Source organism: Rattus rattus, chromosome 14 (genome assembly GCF_011064425.1).
Source record: "Rattus rattus isolate New Zealand chromosome 14, Rrattus_CSIRO_v1, whole genome shotgun sequence".
In the NCBI taxonomy this organism is placed as follows: Eukaryota; Metazoa; Chordata; class Mammalia; order Rodentia; family Muridae; genus Rattus; species Rattus rattus.
In genome coordinates this window covers 76,226,710-76,247,671 of record NC_046167.1, presented here as the reverse complement: position 1 = coordinate 76,247,671, position 20,962 = coordinate 76,226,710, and the positions used below count along the sequence as shown (strand labels likewise).

At 49.9% G+C, this 20,962-nt stretch overlaps 1 protein-coding gene across 1 annotated transcript in view; it reads left to right on the top strand.

The window, feature by feature from the left end:
- The window catches only part of Aopep (aminopeptidase O (putative)), a 307,096-nt gene extending 293,073 nt beyond the window's left edge, over positions 1-14,023 (top strand). The window contains exons 15-17 of the mRNA XM_032884277.1: positions 8,599-8,685; positions 10,406-10,550; positions 12,842-14,023. Of these exons, the coding sequence (XP_032740168.1) occupies positions 8,599-8,685; positions 10,406-10,546 (228 nt within the window). The 3' untranslated portion in view covers positions 10,547-10,550; positions 12,842-14,023. The remainder of the gene's footprint in view (positions 1-8,598; positions 8,686-10,405; positions 10,551-12,841) is intronic.
- Positions 14,024-20,962: the final 6,939 nt, after the last annotated feature.

The following is a 20,962-nucleotide window of genomic DNA, read 5'->3' as shown; positions in this document are numbered from 1 at the left end:
GACAAGAGTCTCCTATTTTTCTGTGATAAGAGGCTTTTTTTTTTTTATAGCTGACCTAAAATAACAAAAGTAGAGATTTGCCTTTCTTTCTTCCTTCCTTCCTTCCTTTTTTTAAAAAATGTTCTCTGCTCCTGAGGCTGGAGACTTAACTGTAAATTATTACAGCGCACTGGTGCACTGGTTGGCCAAGTGTCTGTTAAAGTGGGTAGACATGAACAAAAACCCAAGGAACGGAGAACATATTCTGGCCTGTTTTCTTCAGAGAGCTTTCCAGGGACTCATGGGCCGAGGAAGTGTGTAGGGGCTGGGAGCACCGTGGTAGCCTGCTCAGAGCAGAGGCTTTCCTTTCCGTGTCTTACTGCTGTAGCTACTCTGTGACTACATTGCTTCCATGGGAGGGAGAGCTGTCCCGGCCTGGGCACTGTTTCTACCAGCAGCAAAAGTCCTCTTTTTCTGAGATACCAGGTACCACATGTCACCGGAAGAGGGTGAGTGGTGCTGTCACCTCCTGATCTCAGAACCAGTTTGAAAGGTGTCACTGCTGAGTGTAGTCCTGGAAGAGAAAGCCATAACTTCCTGGATCCATTGCTGGGCTCATGTCTGCTCCAGTTCTCTTGACTGGCACTAAGCCTTCCTTCAATGGTATTAAATCATCAAATGAAACTCTATGTGTACAGGGGCGGGGAGGCAGGGGAGGGAAGACGAGGCTCTGCCTAGGTCACGGGAACGTTTCAAACACAGGTGAGTGAGGCAGCTGTGTCCTCTTGCTTTGTTTGTGTTGGACATCTGTCACCACCCTAGGCCCTCCCTCTACACTGTTTGCACGCTGGTGTGGTAGCTGCAGCAGCTGAAACACTACTCAGTGTGGCACCACAGACAGAGTGGCCGACACATGTCCCTCTTTGTGTCTGTGTGTGCATTCTTGTGCACGAGGTTTGGTCAGCCTTGTGTGTCGTTGTTCCCCAGGAGCCATCCATTTTGTTTTGTAAGACAGGGGACTCTCACCTGTTAGGCTAGGTTGGCTGGCCAGTAAGCCTCTGTCTCTGTCTTCATAGCTGCTGGAATTAGACGCTCACCATTCCTCATATTTGCAAGGCAAGAACTTTACTCATCGAGCTATCTTTCCAGTCTCCACGTGCCACTCCTAACACTGGCTCAGGAATTTACTAACGTGTCTGTACAGCAGCAACTGAAGTAAGGTCTACTTCTCTTTCTTAGAAAAATAATGTTCAAGTTGCAGTCCTTTGGGAGCAGTGAGCAGTGAGGGAGGAGGAGGAGCAGTAGAGTAAAACAGATGCTCAAAGTTTTGCGTGGCTCACACACCACAGCGGACAGTCGTTTGTTCTCTCAGGAGAAAGAGCAGGCCAGTACCTACCGTTGTGGACACCCTGAACAGTTGTTAGCTGGCAGTGCCATCAGCCTATAGCCCTGCAGTGGCTGTGCCTTTCACAGTGAGCCCTCTTTAAAGCAAGTAAATCTAATTTAAGCACAAATTGAAAAAGCAGGGTTGTTTATTGCAGTGTAGACTTATTAACTTACAAAAGCCCCAAGCTTTCGTCTTTCTGTTTACAGATATAAAATGAAACTCCAAATGAGGTTTAATGGGCTTCCCAGATCATGTTCCCTGGACAGATTTTTTTTCCTTTAGCAGTAAATTTCAAAATCAAAAGGACTGAGAAAGAAAGGGGCTTCCTGTCATAAATAGGATGGGTGGTATTCTTCAAAGCATTTTATAGCTTCCAACTGTGCATTATAATTTCAAAGTCACTGAAAGCATTCTCCATTTGTAGAAGCACTGTCCATTCAGAAGCATGCTGCAAGCAGGCGCTGGGCTGCAATGCCAGTGGGAGCAGTGGCTGTCTTGCTTTCCCAACTTGCCGCAGAACCCTGCAGCATTGCCACCTAGCGACTTGGCAGCCAGCTTGGTCGCCCTGTTGGCCTGCCTCAACACTGGTTCTTCAGCAAATAAAGGCTTCTATCTGAGACTGACTTTCTAACTGTTACAAACATGACGTGAGGATTTAAACTACTAGAACTGTCAGTAGACACCGAGATTCCAGGTTTTTCTAATATTTGTACACCAAAGTTTGGAAAACACAAAGAATGAGCCAAACCAGTAATAAGCAGGCTCTGGGGAGGCTGGGTTCCTCTTTGAGCTTGCGAGTAGGCACTGAGCTGTGGTTGTAGCATTGGGGGTGGGGGTCGATGGCTGACTCCTTGTTGTAACTTCATGTAAAACATTGGTATAGAAAAACCTGATAACAGGTCTATGTTAGGCAGCTGCTAGTCCAACGAATGCCTTAGATAATCAGTTTGTAAAGAGAATAGGTTCCTTTTGGCTCAGGCTACGGTTCCAGCCCCTGATTGATTAGCCCCGTGACTTTGGTTGGGCCTGTGGTGAAGCATAAAGCAGGGCAGACCCACAGGCCTACAGCCAGGAACCTCCTGCTCTCCTGGCTGCACTCATTCTCGCTGCCCTGGCATCACCCTCCATGCCTGGCCAGCCCCTGTACTGTTCCCACAGGCCAGTGAGACGCAGGATCTCCCCTCTAATAATCCTTTCAGAATGAATGCTGAGACTGGAATTGGAACTGCAGAGACAGCAATAGGACTTGGGAATTGGGACCAGCACTTAGGGCTACCCTACATGTTGTGCTGGGTCCATCCCGAGGTTTCCAGGATTCCCACCTACCTTTGACATGGTAGGTTTGGGGAAGAAACACTTGGCCAGCACTGTACAGCCTAGGTCATACAGCCCATAGCCCGCCCTAAAGAGCAGCTAACCAAACTAAAGAGCCGCGCTTGCCCTGTTCTTCAGGGGCAAAGTCGAATGGCCAGAGGACCAGTGGTAGCCTGCACCTGGACCTGAACAGAAAGACTGTCAGGCCCTACAGTCAGAGCCGAGGGATGCTGGCACTGCAGTGCCTCGGTCGGAAGGAGAACTAGGCTGGGTATTGTTGTTGTAAAAATATAAAAAATAAAAAGTATGGTTGTCTTTTACCCCCCCTTGGTCCATCACCACAGTGTCCCAAGATACCTGCTGGATATCTTACCAGAAGCACACATTCCAATTCCCTGGGGGCCCAGACCAGCCACCCCACACTCCATTACACTTAAATCTACACATGAAAGAACACACAACACAATAACCTTAGGTCCAGTTGATAAGATATAATTGCCCACCTAAACATACAAAGCCCAGTACCATCCATCCCTTAAAAACATTTGTAACAACCTGTAAATACACAGAGCGGAATCTTAACATCACCTGCCATATTGTCCTGCCACAGCTTCTCTCCCTCTCCCTCCTGTCCCTTCCCCTTTCCCTTCCAGTCTGCTCCTCCTCCTTCAAACCTCTCTCCTGCCCATCCTTCCTTCTCATCCAATGACAGGCCTCCTTCTATCCTGTACCTACCCCTCACCCTCCTGGGGCAGTGGAATTAGCATCAAAATACAGATAACTCCAGGGCAAACCACAACAGGGTATCAGCTGTTTCCAGGAGAGATCACTAAATGTGGGGGTCCCTGATGGTGGTGAGGGTCCTAGCCCTGAATTTGAGGCACAGTTCAGGAATAAAAGCAGCCTTCTAGATGGCACTGCTTTAAGACTGCATATATCAGAGGAGCAGGGTTCCTCTGTGCTGTTTTCAAGTGAAAAGCCTTTCAGCTCTGACAGAGCTTCTGGTTCACCGTAACCTTGTATGGGACAGAATTGCCACATAACGAGGGTTGGTTTGAGTCCAAGTGAGTCCTCTGTACAAATGGTCTTGGAAATTCCCAGAATTCAGCTCCTGGATGTACTTCCCAGAGGTGGTGTGAGCACTAACCCCAAGGTCTCTTCTCTTCCTTTCAGCGGTCATCTAGGCCCCATGCTGTCTGCTGCAACTAATACTCATGCCTAGGACTGGTTGCCACCGCTCCCTTCTCTCGCTGGGATTCCACCTTGTTCACAGCCATCACCTGGGATGAGAATAGTCACCTTGTAGGTCCTGCCCTGTTATCTGGGCACACATTCCCGTGTGTTATCTATCTCCAAAGTCTCACAGGTTCAATAGTCAACTTTTGTAGTAGAGGAGAAGGCACACTTAACTGTACAGAGTCACCTGAAGTATCTATATATAATCTCTCAGGCATGGCCCCTCACTTCCTAGGAAGGCCACACTCTTCTGGACCTCACTTTAGGGAGGTAGGTTTGGTCAATTTCCCACAAAATAGCAGGCCACAACATTTATTTAATATGTTAACTACTAGCATAAAAACAATAAAAACTCAGTGTGTTGCACATAGGAAAATATTGAAAAAACAACTTATCTGTGTGTGCACGTTTGCATGTTCTAGCATAGCTATGTGTGTATGTGTGCCTGGCGGAACCCTCTGGCTAGCCCTCCCCCCATGCCTGCATAGCTAGCTGCTCCCACTGCTTTTGGACTGAGGGAGCCGCAGTCTGTGTTTGTCTGCTCTGATGCCTTTTAGACCCTGTCTGACTATGGGCCCAGGACGCTCAGACCTACTGCCACAGCACATCCTGGCGGCAGTCCCACTGTAAGACCCAGTGCTCTTACATGAATTACAGTCAGGTTTAGTTGTCCAGCCTCAGATGCCGAAAGCTTGTGCAGACCTCTCCTCCATGTGCCCTTCATCTCATCTGTACCCAACGCAGAGAGCACCTGGAGCGCTACATGCACAGGTCCTGTATTGGTCCAGGCCCTGAAGGCTCGCAGAATTCTGGAGTCCATTTTCTGGTGGTGTAAGCGACACCTCTGTGTGAAAACCCACAACGTAAGCAGAGCATCTTGGAAAGCGGTTTCTGGGTGGGGAGGGGTAACGAACGAACATGAGTGTTTGATGTGGAGCCTTACTATGAGGCCCTGGGTACCCTGGAATATTCTATATAGACTAAAGTGGCTCAGACTTGAAGAGATGTGCTAGCCTCTGCCTGGTGACTACAGGAATTAGAGGCATGCACCACATGCAACTTTTTGTTACTCACCCATGTATCACAGAAGAATCAACTTAGAGCAGCTAGGAAGTCTCCGGTAACCTAGCTTCTCTCTCCTGTCTTTGGTGGGCTAGGCTCTATGCTCATATACAGGGGCACCTGTCCCTCAGCCTGGGGCAGTGGCGGGGCTAGCCAGGCTGTAGTGTGTGCCTCCCTCTCCATGCCCCACTCAGGACTGTCTGTTCTCTGTATTTTCAGCTCAGAGAGAACACTGGTAGTTGTGTGTCCAGCCAGAGCATAGACACCACAGAGGCAGGAGAGTCACTCATCCTCCTTTACAGGAATGACTCTGAATTGACCTTTTCCTGCCCACCTACTCAGCCTTCCACCTTTGCCTTGGCCTCTGCCATCTTGGTCTGGCCTGACCATCTGGGTTCTATTCAGACTGAGCGTTCGCTAACTCCAGACTTGCTGGGGATTCCTAGCAAAAGCTTGAGATAACCTGAATTTTAATTGCTGTTTAAATCATTAAATTTCAACTTTACTAACAGTTGATAAAATATAAATGTTTAAAGTGTAGTTTTCCAAGTGTGGTAGGTCACACCTATAATCCCAGAACTTGGGAGGCAGCCTTGAGCTACAGTGGAAATTCTAGATCAACCTGGGCTAAATAGCAAAACTATGTCTAAGAGAACCCAAGAAAAGTTGTCTTAGAAAAGCTAGATCATTTGGAGCACACACATAAACACAAATGCTAAAACTAAAAGAACAGAGTTGAAAACCGTAGGAAGGATAATCAGTAAACTAAACTAGAACCATTCAGAAATGCAAACATCGCCATAGCTGCAGTCAGGATGACTCTGCTTGAAAAAGCTTGCAGTCTAGTCAAGAGCTAATCTCCCTGATACTCAAAACATCCTACAGACAAATGGCGGTGGGATGGGGGCGGGGGGCAGTGATCCAGTGAGAGAAGGTAAGGGTTTGTTAACTAACCAGACTGAGAAGGAAAGGTCCACCTTCTAAGATGGAGGCCGCCCTCACATCCGGCTCTCTGTCCCTGTCGGCTGGCAGCTCTTCCAGAAACAGCTCTCAGCTCCTTTAGACATGTCCTCTGTCCACCCACTCTCCCACACCCCTGCTACACACACCTGGTGAGCAGTCCCTCCTGCAAGCTGTCCCCCACTTGTCAGACCTATAGCCGGTCGGGGGAGGAGCTCAGATGGGGACTGCAGACCGATGACAGGAGTGTGAACCATGGAAGGGCCTTCATCAGTGTCTCTCAGAAGGCAGAGGTGCCTGCCGCGTGGTCTGGGAACGCTGCAGCACAAACTGAGCAGAGCAGGAGGCAGCACACCTGGGTTTGTGGCTTTGGAGGCTGCCTTCATCTTCACTGTTACAGGCACGCATCTGCTTCAGCTCTGGTGTGGTGGGACACTCGGTAGCTGCTACACCAGGATTGGGAAGGCTTTCAGTACTCATGACCATCTCGTGCATTTAAGTCAGTGTCAGAGTAGGGCATGTTATGCTATTGTGTTAGATTATGTAAAAAAAAAAAAAAAAAAAAAAAAAAGCAAAGGCAGCCTCTGTGCGGAACTTAAGAGACAGGGCTCTCGTCTGCAGAAGGGCAGCTTCCACGTTCCATCAGTCCTAGTTGAGTTGGGTCCCATATCCACATCCACACAGTGGGCTTTATCCCGCGTCTACTGGGGTCTTGTGACCAGAACAGCCTGCTGAGTGCCAAGCACTGTCGTGGCGTATGCAGTGTGCCCCTACTTTTATTTTTACCTAAAGAAATGTAAAAAGACAGGTTAATGTTGGCCATCCCACAGTAATCCACCAGTTAGTTACTTAAAAGTAAGAAAGCATGCAAATGGAACCAGGCTGAGTGTTGTGGCTCAGCTTGCAGTGTCAGTCTAGGAGGGAACTTGAGTCAAGGTGTCACCTCTGAAGGGCACCAAAGTCTGTGATCTGGCGGAAGGCAGCCCCGCCATCCATTGGTGTGTGCTTGCACTGGGGTAGCAGGTGTTAACCTTGTCCTGTGAGGGTATGGATTTCGGGTGCTTTCGAGTTTGGAAGAAAAATCTAAGATGTTCTTTGTTGCCCCGAGAGCTAAAAAGAAAACTTAAAAGTGCTTGCGTGAGTGCAGACTGGGGTGCAGCATCTCTGTGGTGTCTTTTAAACATCCTGTCTTTGGAATACTGAAATGCATGTAGCCAGCGCTGATGAAAGGCTGTTTTTGTCCTGCTCTCTGTGGGGTGGGGGAGACAGTCTGTCCTTCCTGGATGCCATGTTAGCTAGCCTTCAGGGGTCAGAAGATCGGCTCTCTCATTAGTCACTACAATAAAGCGTTTCTAACTGTAAGAGAAGTGGAAACGCTGACTTCATGTTGTGAAAGAGCCTCTGTGACATGGCCTCCTGAACCTTCACATATCCCAGCAGGGCTGCTGGAGCCTCCTGCCCCCACCCGCCGGGGCCTTTTGCTAATCACAAATGGGTCCTGGTGTATGCTCTGTTTCTTCTCTGTGTGCAAATAAGAGGAAAGCACAGAAAAGGAAATGAGGGACTAGAGATGTAGCTCAGCGGGTAGAAGTGATTGCATAGCAGGCTGGGCTTCATACACTTCTGCCCAACCGGACATGGCTCCTCACCTTGTAATCCCGCCACCTGGAAAGAGGAGGCAGGAAGTGCAGAAGTTCAAGATCATCCTTGGCCGTGCATCAAATTCAAGGTCAGCTCAGGCTACATGAGACCTGCCTTGGGTGTAGGGGAGCTACCTGGGAAGTCCTTTTCGTCTAGATTCCTGCTTCCCCTACCCTCATAGCTGATCCTATACACAGGCCCCAGCTGACAGACTCCCTGCCTCCCTTCAGCCCACCAGACTCAGGAGCATCCTGACTACATACATGTACTATGGACTGCCCAGCAGTCGATGGTGTGAACGCTGTCCTTCCTCTGAAGAACTCTCTCTGCCTGATCTGTGGCGTTAGTAACTCTGAATAAGTCTCTTACCCAAAGAGCAGTTAGTCTCACTGTTCACCCCAGTCTCAATCCTGAAGCTTTCTAAGCCCTCTACTCTCCAAAAAAAAAAAAAAAAAACTGAAATGTAACTTGCACTTTTAGAAGTCATAGCAAATAAAGTATTTCAGCCAGGTCTGACAGAGCTCTCGTATGTGTACCATTAGTAAAAGTGGGTACAGGTATCTGTATTGTTCAGCCAGGTTCTCACTGAAGGTCCTCAGAATACTTTGGACAGAGCTTTCACATGCGTGCCATTATTAAAAGTGGGTCCAGGTATTTTGCTGTTTTGCAGTTGAGAAGAGTGAGGTTCTTTCCCTGGGCCTTAGCAAATGGTAGAGCAGTAGACCCCTGGGTGACGTCATACCAGGGTTTCCTGGCCAGTGCTTATTACCAGAGCTCACAAACAAAAGGTTCTACTGCAAGGTTGTGGATGAGGAGGAAAAGGAGAGATACAGAGAACCGGGGACTGTTGACCCCATTGCTCTGTCCTGCTGCCCATAGTCCTCCTGCGCCCCCTGGAGAGCTAATTCTTGATGATTTCCTAGGGACTCCCCCACCCCCATCCCCACTCAGGCTCTTTATCCTCACATTCTCCTGGCAGAGGAGCATTGCTTACCAGGTTTCCTGTCTTGTTTCCCCAGGTTCGCCATCGATGGTGTGAACTGGTTATTAAGCACAAGTACACAAAGGCATATGATCAGGTCAAGAGGTTCCTACAGGAGGATCAGGTAAGTGTGATCTTCCAAGAGGTGGAAATTGTCCACCATTACCAGTCTCAAGTTCTCCATATCCCCGTCAAAACAAATATCTGTGTTTCAAAAACTTTGAAGGGCTAGTTAGCATCTGAGGATCCAACAGTTGTGAACTTGATCCCCTCAGCGTCCTCTGCCCTGGCTGTGGATAGAATGAGGCATTAGGTGAGGATTACCCTAGAACTGTCAGTCCAAGGCCATTGCTTAGCAACACCATGGGTCCATCCAGTTTGTAGAGGCTCTAATTGCAAACACAGCACATGTGTGAATCGTCTGGGAGACCCTTGGATCACCTGCTGGGAATTCACCCCATGTCATGCCATGCCAGGCCTCTGCCTAGCCTGTGTTATCTCCTCCCTTTTAAGAATGTCCTGGAAAGAAGTCTCCTGCCTAAATCTCAGGCTCTGTGTGTGTGTGCACGTGCGTGTGTGCGTGTGTACACATACATACATACATATGTGTATGTGTGTGTGGTGTCCATAACCTCATGTGCCACCTCTCTGGCTGTGGCACATTTTGGGACCATCCCTCAGAGTTTTATACCTCATGACATGTCCCCACATGGCCTCCTCCATATTCTGTCCCACTCCCAACCCCAGCCTGTGCCTCTGGCCAGCCTGTGTGCAAACTGTGGGCTAATGGTCTAGAGCCACTTTGAGTGGGATGGAAAGTGGGGGTGTGGTGGACAAAAGGACTTTTGACAGAGTCTAAGGACAGGGGCAGTCAGCAGAGTGAAGGCTGCTTCTTCCCATAAAGAAAAGGATGTGACTTTTTTTGCAGCAGAAATGTCACATTTGCACAATGGAGTAAGAATTGTTTGAGAAAGCAGACAGGAACAGAGCTAAGAGCAGCTCAGTGGAATCCTCCACTCCTCAGCCCTTGCAGGAAAGCACTTTGGAAGCCAACACTGAGTTTTTATCTCATGCTGCCTTTGAAGTACTTGAAGTTGAAGCAGAATGTAACCCTTGGGAAGCTCCATAGGACAAGAAAGCAGGCTGAACTTGCAGAATGTGATTGGCTGTTTCTAATGTAGGCACAGTGCGAATCTAATCCTTTGCAGCATTGTTTTCAAAGCAGAAGAGCCAAGAGTCTGACGTTTGGTGGCTGGGTTAGGCCAAAGTGACGTCTGCCTTGCCTGCATCGCTGGGCCATGTGGTCTCTGTGGCCTGTTAGGTGATGGACTTGGTGCCAGCTGCACTTTAGGATGCAAGGACCTGACAGACAAGGCTTTCCATAGTGACCATTTTGGGAGCGCTCTGCCTCTGCCCTGAGTATTCCTGACAGTAGCCACCATGGGACAGCTTGCTACTTGGACACCAGAGTCTGTTGACAGAATCAATAGAATGCTGTTCTGTTGCTGGGTTGTTTTTTGAGACAAGGTGTCATTGTGTGACTCTGGGTGGCTTAGAATTTGCTATGTAGACCAGGCTGGCCTTGAATTCACAGAGATCTGTCTAGTCTGCCTCCTGGTGCTGGGATTAAAGGCCTTTGCTACCATGTTCAGCCTCTGTAGAGTGTTGATAAGGACCACGGAGATAGAGTAGAAAGTACAGACTACAGTTGGTCAGCCACAGGGGGCAGTTTCTTAGTCCTGTGTTTTTAGACCAGCTTGTATAAAGCAATACAGACAAGTCCCCATAAGCACGTGCAGCGTCTTACCCCTCTCCCATTCTCCTCTGGCCTCCATGGTCTGCAGGCCATGGGCATATACCTCTACGGGGAGCTGATGGTGAGTGAGGATGCCAGGCTGCAGCAGCTTGCCCACCGGTGCTTTGAGCTGGTGAAGGGACACATGGACAAAGCATCAGCCCAGGTGGTGACCGAAATGCTGTTCTAAAGAGGTAATTTTCTTTCTTTCTCCTCCTAACCCTCCAAGTTGATTTGAAAGCCACAGATGAGCCAAGGCCACCACAGCACGAGAGGGCTGCCAAGCGGTCTTGGGGAGCAAGCAGGGTGGGTCCCCAAGAACAGGAAGGCTCAGGATCTCTGGAGCCACCTCGTCTTCTGGATATACTGGTGTAAAACAGGTTCCTACTAAAGGAGGAACAGCCCCCTGGCACCTTGGATTCTGCACAGATCCACAGGCTTTTCAGGGTCAAGGTCAGCACAGTGGTCCGCAGCCTCGCTGCTCCAAGCTTCGGCCTGCAAGCATTTCTCCTAGAGGCTGTGTAAACCTGAGGCTCCTTGGCCTCTTGTCTCCGAGACCTGTAAAGTAGGCAGCAGCGTGTTCTTACCCATCCCCCTGCTCAGTGACCGGTGAGGTAGACAGCAGGTCTTCTCTGCCTGTCCACCCAGGTGACAGGTGACACTGGCATCCTAAGGGCAAGTCTGTTTCCAGCTGGTGCTGGAACAGGGTTTACCCTGGCTCCCAGAGTCCTTGCCTGTGCTGTTACCTTCCCCCTCTAGCCAACCTGTTGACCAGTAGTGTAGTTCAGCCACGAAGCATGGCGTTCTGGGACACAAGTGTGGGTTAGTGTGTTTCTTTCACAGTCGTAAGTCATCTCTGCATCTTCTCAGTTATTGTCATGGTGGTACATATGATGTTTACTTTCGTATATTTTTTAAATTTTACATCAGTCACTGTGTTACTGTTGTTCTCTGTGAGTACTATTATGAATGTTTAGAATTGTGTTGCTAATCTTAACTCTTGGTCAGGCATTAAATTTACATTTTCACATTTCACTTTTACAAAACCTACTTCTGTGTACTATGTTTATTTTGTTTATGTGAAAGAACTAATCTTATGAAGGGGGGAGCATGTTTACTGAAATATGATGGTGTTCTTGCGGAAATGCTGGGGACCGCCATAGTCGAGCAGAGGAGATAGTGGGGTGGAGTAAGCCTGCACACCACGAGCTAGGACGATGGCCTGTGCAAGCAGGCAGGTTCGGTTGGGCTCCTCTCCATTGCCTGCTGCAGGCATTTCTCTAGGAACTTGTAAGCTCAGGGATTGTTGGTGTGGTGTGTAAGGTCACAATAAAGCCACTATTCCGTCTTCCGGTCCTTTGGCCTTCACTTTGGAGAGCCAGAGTCAGATAGTGGTCCGAGCGACTCTTCTAAGGGTATTTTTGACCCCTGTGCAAGCAAATCCTCAACTTCCAAGCTCCCCTGTGAACTCTATGCTGTACCCCAGCTCATCCAACCAAATGCTTGGTCACAGCAGCTCCAGAGACTCTCTGCACACCATGCCTACTGAGAAGAGCTTCCTATCCAAGGGGCCCAGAGACATCTCAGGCCATTAAAAATCTGCAGTTTGAGAACAGGGTGTGTCCCTAGGGTTGAAGGTCACATACTCAGTGAGGATTGGTCATGTAGCTGATAAGTGTGTCCTTTGTCTCCTGGTTCCCTATGCTCCTCTATACAGTGCAGCTAGCATGCTGGATGACAGCAGACTACACTGCTAGCGTGGTGGGCTCAGAGGCGGTGTGGAGGACACTCAGCGCATGTGGATGGGAGTGGTTGGGCATGGCGCTGCCCTCACCTGCTCTGGCTGCTTGGGTTCCTGGCATGCTGATTTGTGACTTGAGATTAAAATCACATTGCCAGGGATTACCACGCAACCATGACCTTGGCTGCTCCTGCAGAACCGTGGCTACTTTCTCTCTGCAGTTTGGAGAACAGAGGCACCTTGTGGCTCTTTGGGAAAAAAAAAAAAAAAGAAGCCACCAGCCTTCGAAGATGCTCACCAGCCCTTTAATTATGGCCGGCGATGACCTCTCTAACAAGGTGCAGAGCTTAGCTGATTGGTGAACAGTGATTGGTTTCCGCTTTGTTCACAGTGGCTAAGTTCTGCACCTGAAGAGAAGGTGAGATGGGGACAGTTAACTTGCAGCTGCCAGGCAGAGGCCACTGCCTGGTGGTCACTCCAGAGGAGGAGAGACCAGCCTGCCTCAAGGCTGTGTTGTCAAGAGTGCAAGCAGCGTGCTGACCACCCTTAAATGTGCCTACAGAAAATACAGATCTACTGCTCATTAGTCCACTGTAATATCAAGTGTATTGGAGTCACAGAAAACTAAAACCAGATGCATCACAAAAGCTGAGCGGAGTCTCAGCTGATGCCACACGTGAGGGTGGGGTTGGGGTGGTTCTTTTGTCCCTGCTGGGCGTGGTGAACTCTTTCTTGTATTTGCAGTCCAGGTCTCCATGTCTTCACAGTCGCTGGCAGGATGATGCCCAGGGCACGCCAGGAGGCACTGCCCAGCTGTGATTGGACCCGCCCTCCGGTGCCTACTGAGCTGATATCAGTTCTCATTTCACACACTGGCTCAGTTCAGCAGGAACAGGAGTCGAGCCCTTGAGCAAAAAGCCTACCCATCTGTAAGTGCCTGAGGCAGGCCTCCCACGGACAAGAAGATGAAGGGCCTTGAGTGTCTGGTACCAGACCCAACAGCAGTGGTATCCCTCTATGTGCTCTTGAGGTGGGGATTTATAGAGTGCAGATCTAACCCTGGAAAGATTGCATTCCCTAGAAGAAAGGCAGAGCAGAAGCTGAGCGTTTGCCATGTGGTTGAGACAGAGCACACCCTGTTGTCTGCTGCCTTGAGCAGTGTGAATGCTGTCTTAAGGGCTTTCTGTAGAGCCGCCTTCCATTCAATCTCTCTGGGCTTCACAGCCCTGCATGGCCTATGCTGTGACTGTGCACCCCAGGTCCAGGATTGTGAGGCGTGGCTTCAGTCTTGTCCCTGTCCTCCCATGAAAGTTCCCTCTCAAGTGGAGGTCAGAGGCTAGAACTCCTGTCAGAATGACCGTGGTGACTGGGTAATAAATTTTATTGCTGTTTCCTTCACAGGACAGATCACAGTGAGATTCTCTTTCATACACCTTCTCCTAGCCCTGGTGGGGCCAGGACTGCATTGACCCTGGACATCAAAGGGAAGATTATGTGGCTGCCAAGGCCATCACCCCACAGCAGCGGTTGGTCCAGCCTGGGCTTCTGGCTCCCAGAGCCAGGGCTCCCGTGGCATATATAAAAGGCGGAGCCTCATAAACTGTTGCACCTGGCAGCTGCCTTTGTCCCCAGTCCTAGAGACCGAGTCTGCAGACTGGAATTGAGCTGTGACTTGAAGGCAGTCCTTCAAAAGAATGAAGGATACCCTCCCCTAGGCAGATGGAGAACCGACTGCCTGCTTCCTGTGATTGCAAGCACTAGCTGCCATGCTCTGGGACTGCAGAATCACATGACACCTCCTGTGGCTGGCCCCCAAGGACTCTGCAGAGACCTTTTGATGTGTTCAGTCAATAGAGCATTCCTGTTTTTGAAAATGCAGGGAAGCCTAAGATGTCTTAATAAAGTACCGGATTTGCTGGTGTTCCAGTTTGCCTCTGAATTTGATGTTCCTTAAAAACAAGGAAGAACGTATGTCAGAACAGGCTCTGTCCACACACAGTAACCTTTCCTACCTCTGGGTAATGTTAACTGAGAAGGCGGAAGTAAAGGGAGATTAGTATGGCACGGGATTCTGCTCTCTTCCAAATGTGGAGTCTCTGGTGAGAATGTGTTCCTTCTCTCTGAATATTAATGTACAGAACAAGCTCTAAGAAGCTTTCAGTTAATGTCTAGAGAAAGATGCTTGAGATTGTGCCATCGGTGCAGTCACGTGAGCCCGGACAGGGCTGAGCTGTGTGAAAAGGAACCGGAAGGAGTGTTCCACTGCCTGGCCTGGCCTCTGCATTCAGACCGGCTGGGTGAGGAAGGCTCTAGGACAGACTTGAGAGGAGTGTCCTCAGCAGATTACCATTGGGTTTCAGAGCCTGGGCTGTACCAGTGACTGCATTTGGATAGTTGTGGGGGACAGCGAATGGTTATCTGCTGTGTATGCCACGATGGTAGAAGTATCAAGATGTGTTAATTCCACTTAATAGTACACTGCTTTCTGTGAAGACTTGAAATAAATGGCTGAGTCTATGGCTCCCTACTCTCAGAAGCGCTTTGGGCTTGCTTAGAGATGGACTAGGAACCATACACCCTCTAAGGCTCCTCTGTGAGAACCTCAGCATCCCCTACCTCTGAACTGGAGTGGGCAGCCAAGCACTGGTTTGGTCTGGTTTTGTTCTTTGTCCTTAGGAACCACTAAAGCAAAACAGAGCTGCTGGTGGGGGAAGGATGTGGACAGTCACCCCAGGCTCTTGCTCCAAACCGATGTGGGCAAAGTGAGAAGCCACAGGTAGATGTACAGGATCCCTGGGTCAGTGTGTGCTGTAGACGACGCTGTGGAGCGCTCGGTCTTCAGGGCTTTGATGTGCAAGCACTTCCAGGAATGCCCTGCCTTGCTACTTAGGCAGGGGCTTGGAACCCCTCTAAGGAACTCTCCCTCCCATCACTCAGATGTGAGGGTGAGCCTATGTTGAAAGCCTGGAAGCTGAACTCCAGTCCGCTACCCTGTCCCTGGAGAGGCAGAGCCTGTGTGCTCGGTGGTCAGGCACACTTGTTCCAGCACTGCTTCCGTGCCATTTCCCAGCCTCACTTCAACCATTCCCGGAGGCTGCCCCTTTTACCTCAGACTTGGTGAAGATGTGCGCCTCTCACTCCTAAGTGAGGGGTGAGGGAAACCTGTGGAGCAAACTCCACAGGCTGATGCCTCCAGTAGGCAGATGGGCTGGGACAAGAGGGTCCTCGTGAGATGCCTGCCAAGAGGCAAGTGGGATAGCAGAAACACCAGCCTCCTGTGCCTGTCACCAAACACTGTCATTGTGATTGGCAAGCAGATGCCTATCACTGGAGAGCAACAGGCCAGGGCTGGGCCAGCCTGTCCTCACTGATCCCACCAGAAATGGCCTCCTTTCAGCCAAGACAGCCTAGAATCATACCATCTCTTCTCCAGAGGAGACACGCCCTCTGTGTCTATAGGTGCTTCCAACAAGGATTAGAGCAGGCCTTAACCCAAGGTCAGGGCTGCAGAAAGGAGGTGCACCTAGATCCTCTGATGTTGACCCCTGGGCCATGGTTCCTTGCACAGGAGGAAACAGCAGTGACCCCACTGTGGTGTTGCCTTCTGCATAGATCCTGAACCCACTGAGTGTTGTCCCTCTACATAGATCCTAAACCTGGCCTAGGAAGGCAGCCATTGTCTTTACCACACCCTGATTTCTGGAGGAGAGTTGAGCCCAGGAAGGGGCAGAGGTTGGCTGGCTGGGAGCCCACCACCCTGTTCATGAGGCTTTGGGCAGAAGCCAAGGGAGGTACTGGGAATTCTGGCTGGACCCAGACAGGAAGAAGGGAAGGGTGGGGTTGAGAAAGAGTCTTAAGAAAGGGCGCTGGGTTTTCTGAGTCGGCTGCTCCAGTAGAACTGGAAGATTTTAAAGCATTTATTATTTTTTTTAATGTATTGCACATCAAAAGAATGAAATAATTTATATCCTAGAAAGACATTCTTGTTTGTGGTGAGCAGAAATGCTACATAATGTCCCCAGGGTAGAAAGCAGAAATGGCAATGTCCCAAAGTGTAAGCCATCCCTAAGAGAAGGTTCTGCAGGGTCCATTCCAGGCAAGTGCCAAGGTCCTAGCAGTTTTCTCCTGACCATGGCTCAGCAGGGCATGACCATGCAAAGCCCAGTGAGCAGCCAGCAGGGGATGCCACACACATAGGGATCTCTGTTATCCACAGCATTACCTTTGCCACAGCTCTCCAAAGCAGCTGTGGCCTAGCAAGAACAGAAAGCAGCACTTAGAGGATTGGGATCTGAAGGATTCACATGCAGGGCTTCTTGCCTCAGTCCAGCTGGCTACCACCAGGTTTGTAGATGGAGCCAGTCAGTACAGGAACCGCACTGGCCGGCTAAGAGTACATCCTGCCCCAGTTACACCTCCCAAGTAGTCCTGGGTGCTGGACCTGTGGCCTTAGCAGCCCTGCTCCCTGACTGGCTGGCCTGCCTACCCATTCCCACAGTATCCAGACACCTTGACACTTGTCGGGGCTCAACATTGTTTCCAAAATCTCCCTTGGTTTAGCCAGCCTCTTGGTACACTCCCTCCCTAGGGCATTTCAGTCTGAGTCACCAAGGGGTTCCCATACTCAAATGAGCCATCAAGTAGAGAGGGAGAGGGAAAGGGAGAAGGAGAGAGAGGGGGGGAGAGGGAGAGAGAACGCCCTTGGAGTGGCCTAGCCCCATCACATCTGAGACTCCTGGGGCTGGGGTGGGTGGGGAGTGCCTGGACCTCCCAAGAAAGGTTGCAGAAAGTAGTCTCAGTGAGGGGCGTGAACCTACCCTAGCCACACTGAATTCGGGCCCCTTGCCTAGTCTGTGGGGTTTACGAGGTGGGAGGGAGGAGCAGCTGTCCTGCTATTCAGGGCAAGGTTTTATGGCCCCCTTCCCACCCATTGGTGCTGTCAGAGAGATTGATGAGCTAATGAGGCAGTTTTCTTCCAGACCAATGACCAGACAGTGTGAAAAGGAGGGAGGAGACTTGTTGCAAGCCGAGGAAGTTTCCCAGGACAGGGTGGGCTGCTGAGAACCTGGACTCTTGGTGTTGGCATGTGTAGCCCCAGTGGGAAGACAGAAGCCCTGCCTTGGAGCCTGACACAGCTGGGAGTGTACATGTCTGTGTTCTCAAAGAAGCATAGAAGACAGAAACAGTCATCAGAATGCGGCCTGAGCAGCTGATGATGGCCCTAGAAACCTGACATGACAGGATGTGTGTGCAAGCTTGGGTTGGAGATACAATGCTCTTTCTCTTCAGATGACTCGTAAAATCAAACCTGGCCATTTCAGTGAAACAGGCTTGGGTTGGCTTATGAGCCCCCGAGGACGGAGCAGGGATGAGTATGGGACCTCTCCCATCTATCCTGGGTCCACCACTGTCTCTTGTCTGCATAATGACCTTACCTAGGCACTGGCAGGGTGGAGGACCAGGAGGATGTGGAGTGTGGGGGCGGGGGTGGGGGGAGGTTAACAGACTGTCCATTCCATGATATTCCAGGAAGGCTAGCCACCAGGGAGGTGATAGCCCAGACCGTGTTACTTATTGTGGTTGTGTCTGGACACAGAGTGGGTGTGTGCCCTGTGGCTTCTCATTTCTTAAGCCACCTGTCATTTTGCCTATAATTTCTTTTAAGCCCCTCCCCCCCAGCCTGTTACCCTGCTGCTATGCTGGTGGAGTGGAAGTCAGGAGATGCTGCAACCACTCTTAACTGTAGCATCAAAATCCCAAGTTCTAGAAAGTTCTTTTCCACTCTGGTAGGTCCTCCCTTGCTGCCCACTGACCAGATGGAATAACCTACGGGAGAAGTGTAGCCTTCTAAACCAGGTGGAACGTCAGGCTTTGAAAAGCTGGGGGGGGGGGGCAGAGCCCCCTGGACCTAACATAGCCTCACCTCACTCCTCACCTTCATACTCCAGTGTTGAAATGTCTGGAGATTCAGCAGTGTAGCCTGTGGAGAATGGAGAGAGCTGTGAGGTTTGCCCAGGGGTGAGAGGCATTGGGTAGTTGTCTACGTTGAGCTATAAAATGCAATAATGCTTTAATAGTAAAGAATTGTAACTGTGATTTTACCTGTTGTACTATGTCCAGGAAGAGACGCTACAGAGATGGAGGTCTCAGCAACCATGGAGGTTGAGGGTACTTCGTAGAATAGGATGGTGACCGTACAAAGGCTGGGCGCGTGGCAGACGGAGCTCAAATCCTCAGGATGCACGTCAGAGCACATGGCTCCAGCCATGAAGGGTACTTAACTAGAAATCTCTATTCAGATGCTGGACTGTAAGTACGGGGCGCCACCATGTCAGATGCTAGCCTGTAAGTACTGGGTACCACCATGCTGCTAAAGCACAGGGGATGCAGATGTCTCCTCCTAAGTCACAGATGGCACTCCACCTGTTTCACTCAGCACTGTTTGGCAAAACCCTTCTTCAACCAATCAAGAAGCTGCCCTCGTTCCTTCCTCCTCTTCCCTCCTCCCTCCATTTTTCTCTCTGTGTAGAGCAGACATGCACGTAAACAGAAACTGAAATCTGCACAGCTCTCTCCCTTTTCACCTGGGCACTGCCTCAGCCAATCACCGAAACAGCACTCATTCCTTTGTTACCCACAACAGACATTTCTCCACCATGGTCCAGCAAGCACACAGACAAACACCCAGCCTCACAGCCCCCCAGAGGCAACAGCCACTGTGTAACGTCCCTGAGGGTTGATCCAGGGTCCTTCACAAATTCCGAAGACTGACACTCAAGTCCGTATAGAGGTGTTCACATTGTCGACCACACAGCCACAGCACATCCTCCACCAGGCTTACTGAGAGAAGTCACCTCAGCCATCTCTTCACCTCCATCTCTCTAGAGCTTGGACAGCAGATATGCGTCACCACGCCTGGACTCCTGAAGTCCTGGTAATAGCCTAACTCACATAGCCTTCCCCCAAGGTTAGCTGTACCAAATAACCCTGGCTGTTCTGTATACACAAGTCTCCCAGCATCCGAGGGATCGCCCCCTGTGCTCAGCATTGGGATCCAAGCCATCCGAACTGGGAAGCAGGTGTGTGTTACAGGCTGGAGGGACCTGTAATTTAGATTTTAGTGGTTTTACTGTGGTAAAATATTCACTGCTCTGCTGTCTGGAGAGCTCACTTCAGTGCCATGTCTCATCGCTGTGTGACCACCACCTGTTCTGAACTTTGTCATCCCAAACGGAATCTTTTGTATCCATCAGACATGAATCCCATCTCTGCTTTCCCCAGTCCCTGGTAGCATCACTAGACTGTCATCATGAGTCTCTCTGTTCTAGGGATTGTGTGTGAATTTTACAATGTCCTTGTGCATCTGTCTGTCTGGTCTAGCTTAGCAAACATCTTCCATGTTTCTTCGCTTTAATTTTTAAATCTGTATTTATAATTATCATGCATAACGTTGGGAATGAGCAGGGTGCACACGGAACATCAGAGGACAACTAAGTGGTCTTGGTTCCCTCCTCCTAAACCTTTATGTGGGTTCTAGGGAGATGCTCGGGTTGCCAGGCCTGTAGGCCTTTACCTGCTGAGCCATCTCACCAGGGCGGCTCCTTTTTAAAGCCAAGTGGTGCTGTCATTTGTATGCAGCACATTTTATCACAGTGTGTACCGAGGGCACTTGAATGTCCACCTCACACTTTTTGGAGTATGCGTCTACAGACTGTTATCATGCTGTTTCTAGGACCTGCTCACTCTGAAGTCTGGCACATGGCCACTTGTGTCTGCACGTCCCACCTGCCATCAGAGCTTTCTACAGACCTGTCTAGCACAGGATGAAGGTGTAGTTGTACTTGCTAGCATTCCTTAGAACCGTGCTACATACTTCTTCAGTGCTCCTGAAAGCCATTTGTATTTTTCCATCACACGCAGCAGCTGGTGCTCTTCTGGGGTCTCTGAGGTTGGTGGACATTTCTTACTGAATTCTCAAGAAGTTTCAAATTTAGAGAAGGGATTTTTGGTCACACGTGGCACCTGCTTGTCCAGGTTTTCATTTGTTGTCAGGTTTTTTGTTTTTTTTCCCTGAATGGTCAGTTTTACCAGTCTTCCATGGATTTTGGTTTTCTATCATCTGTAGAGAGTTCCGCAGACACAGCTGAGGGACTCACAGGGTTGCTTGTAAGTCTGTAAATGACATGGCTGGACCCCTCTGCTGCCCCCTGCCACCTCTTGCCTGACTGGAAAGACCCCTGGAGATTTTTAACCTGGAGCCCCAGAACAGGAGAGGTGGTCTGAGAGGCCAGGCCCTGCAATAGGTTTTGTGCAAAAGCCTGAGAACCAAGCCATAAACCACAAGTTCCAAGTAAGCCAGAAAACTGCAGACTCTGAGCAGGAAGTGTGCTGTCTGCAGGGAACTGTCCCCCACAGGTTAATCTATTTGAACAACTTGGTCCCCAGCTGCTAGAACCTTTGGGATGGAGAGAGGCATAGCTTCAGGATCAAGGCCACTGGGACAGGTCCTGAGGGCTGCTCTGCCTATACCTAGCTTCCTGGTGCCCTGTGAGAGGTCTCCACACAGGTTCGCACCACAGCAGACAGCTGTCTCAGCTCGAATTCTAAGCTGCTGTGATGATAAATCCCTCTGAACCAAGGAAAGTTCCTGAAATTTCGTCTGCTCTGTGTTTTGCCCCCCAGTGCTATCTGGAATGTTACCAGATCTAGGGAAACATCACCACCTCCAGGAAGTGCCCCCACTTTCTTGCCTGTAAAATACCTAGGGCCTTTCCTTGGGGTGAAAGGCGTCCAGTGTGAACTGACCCCCAGGAAGATTGCTTGCATTCCTTAATATGTATTTGGCCCAAAAATCAGGGTTCCCAT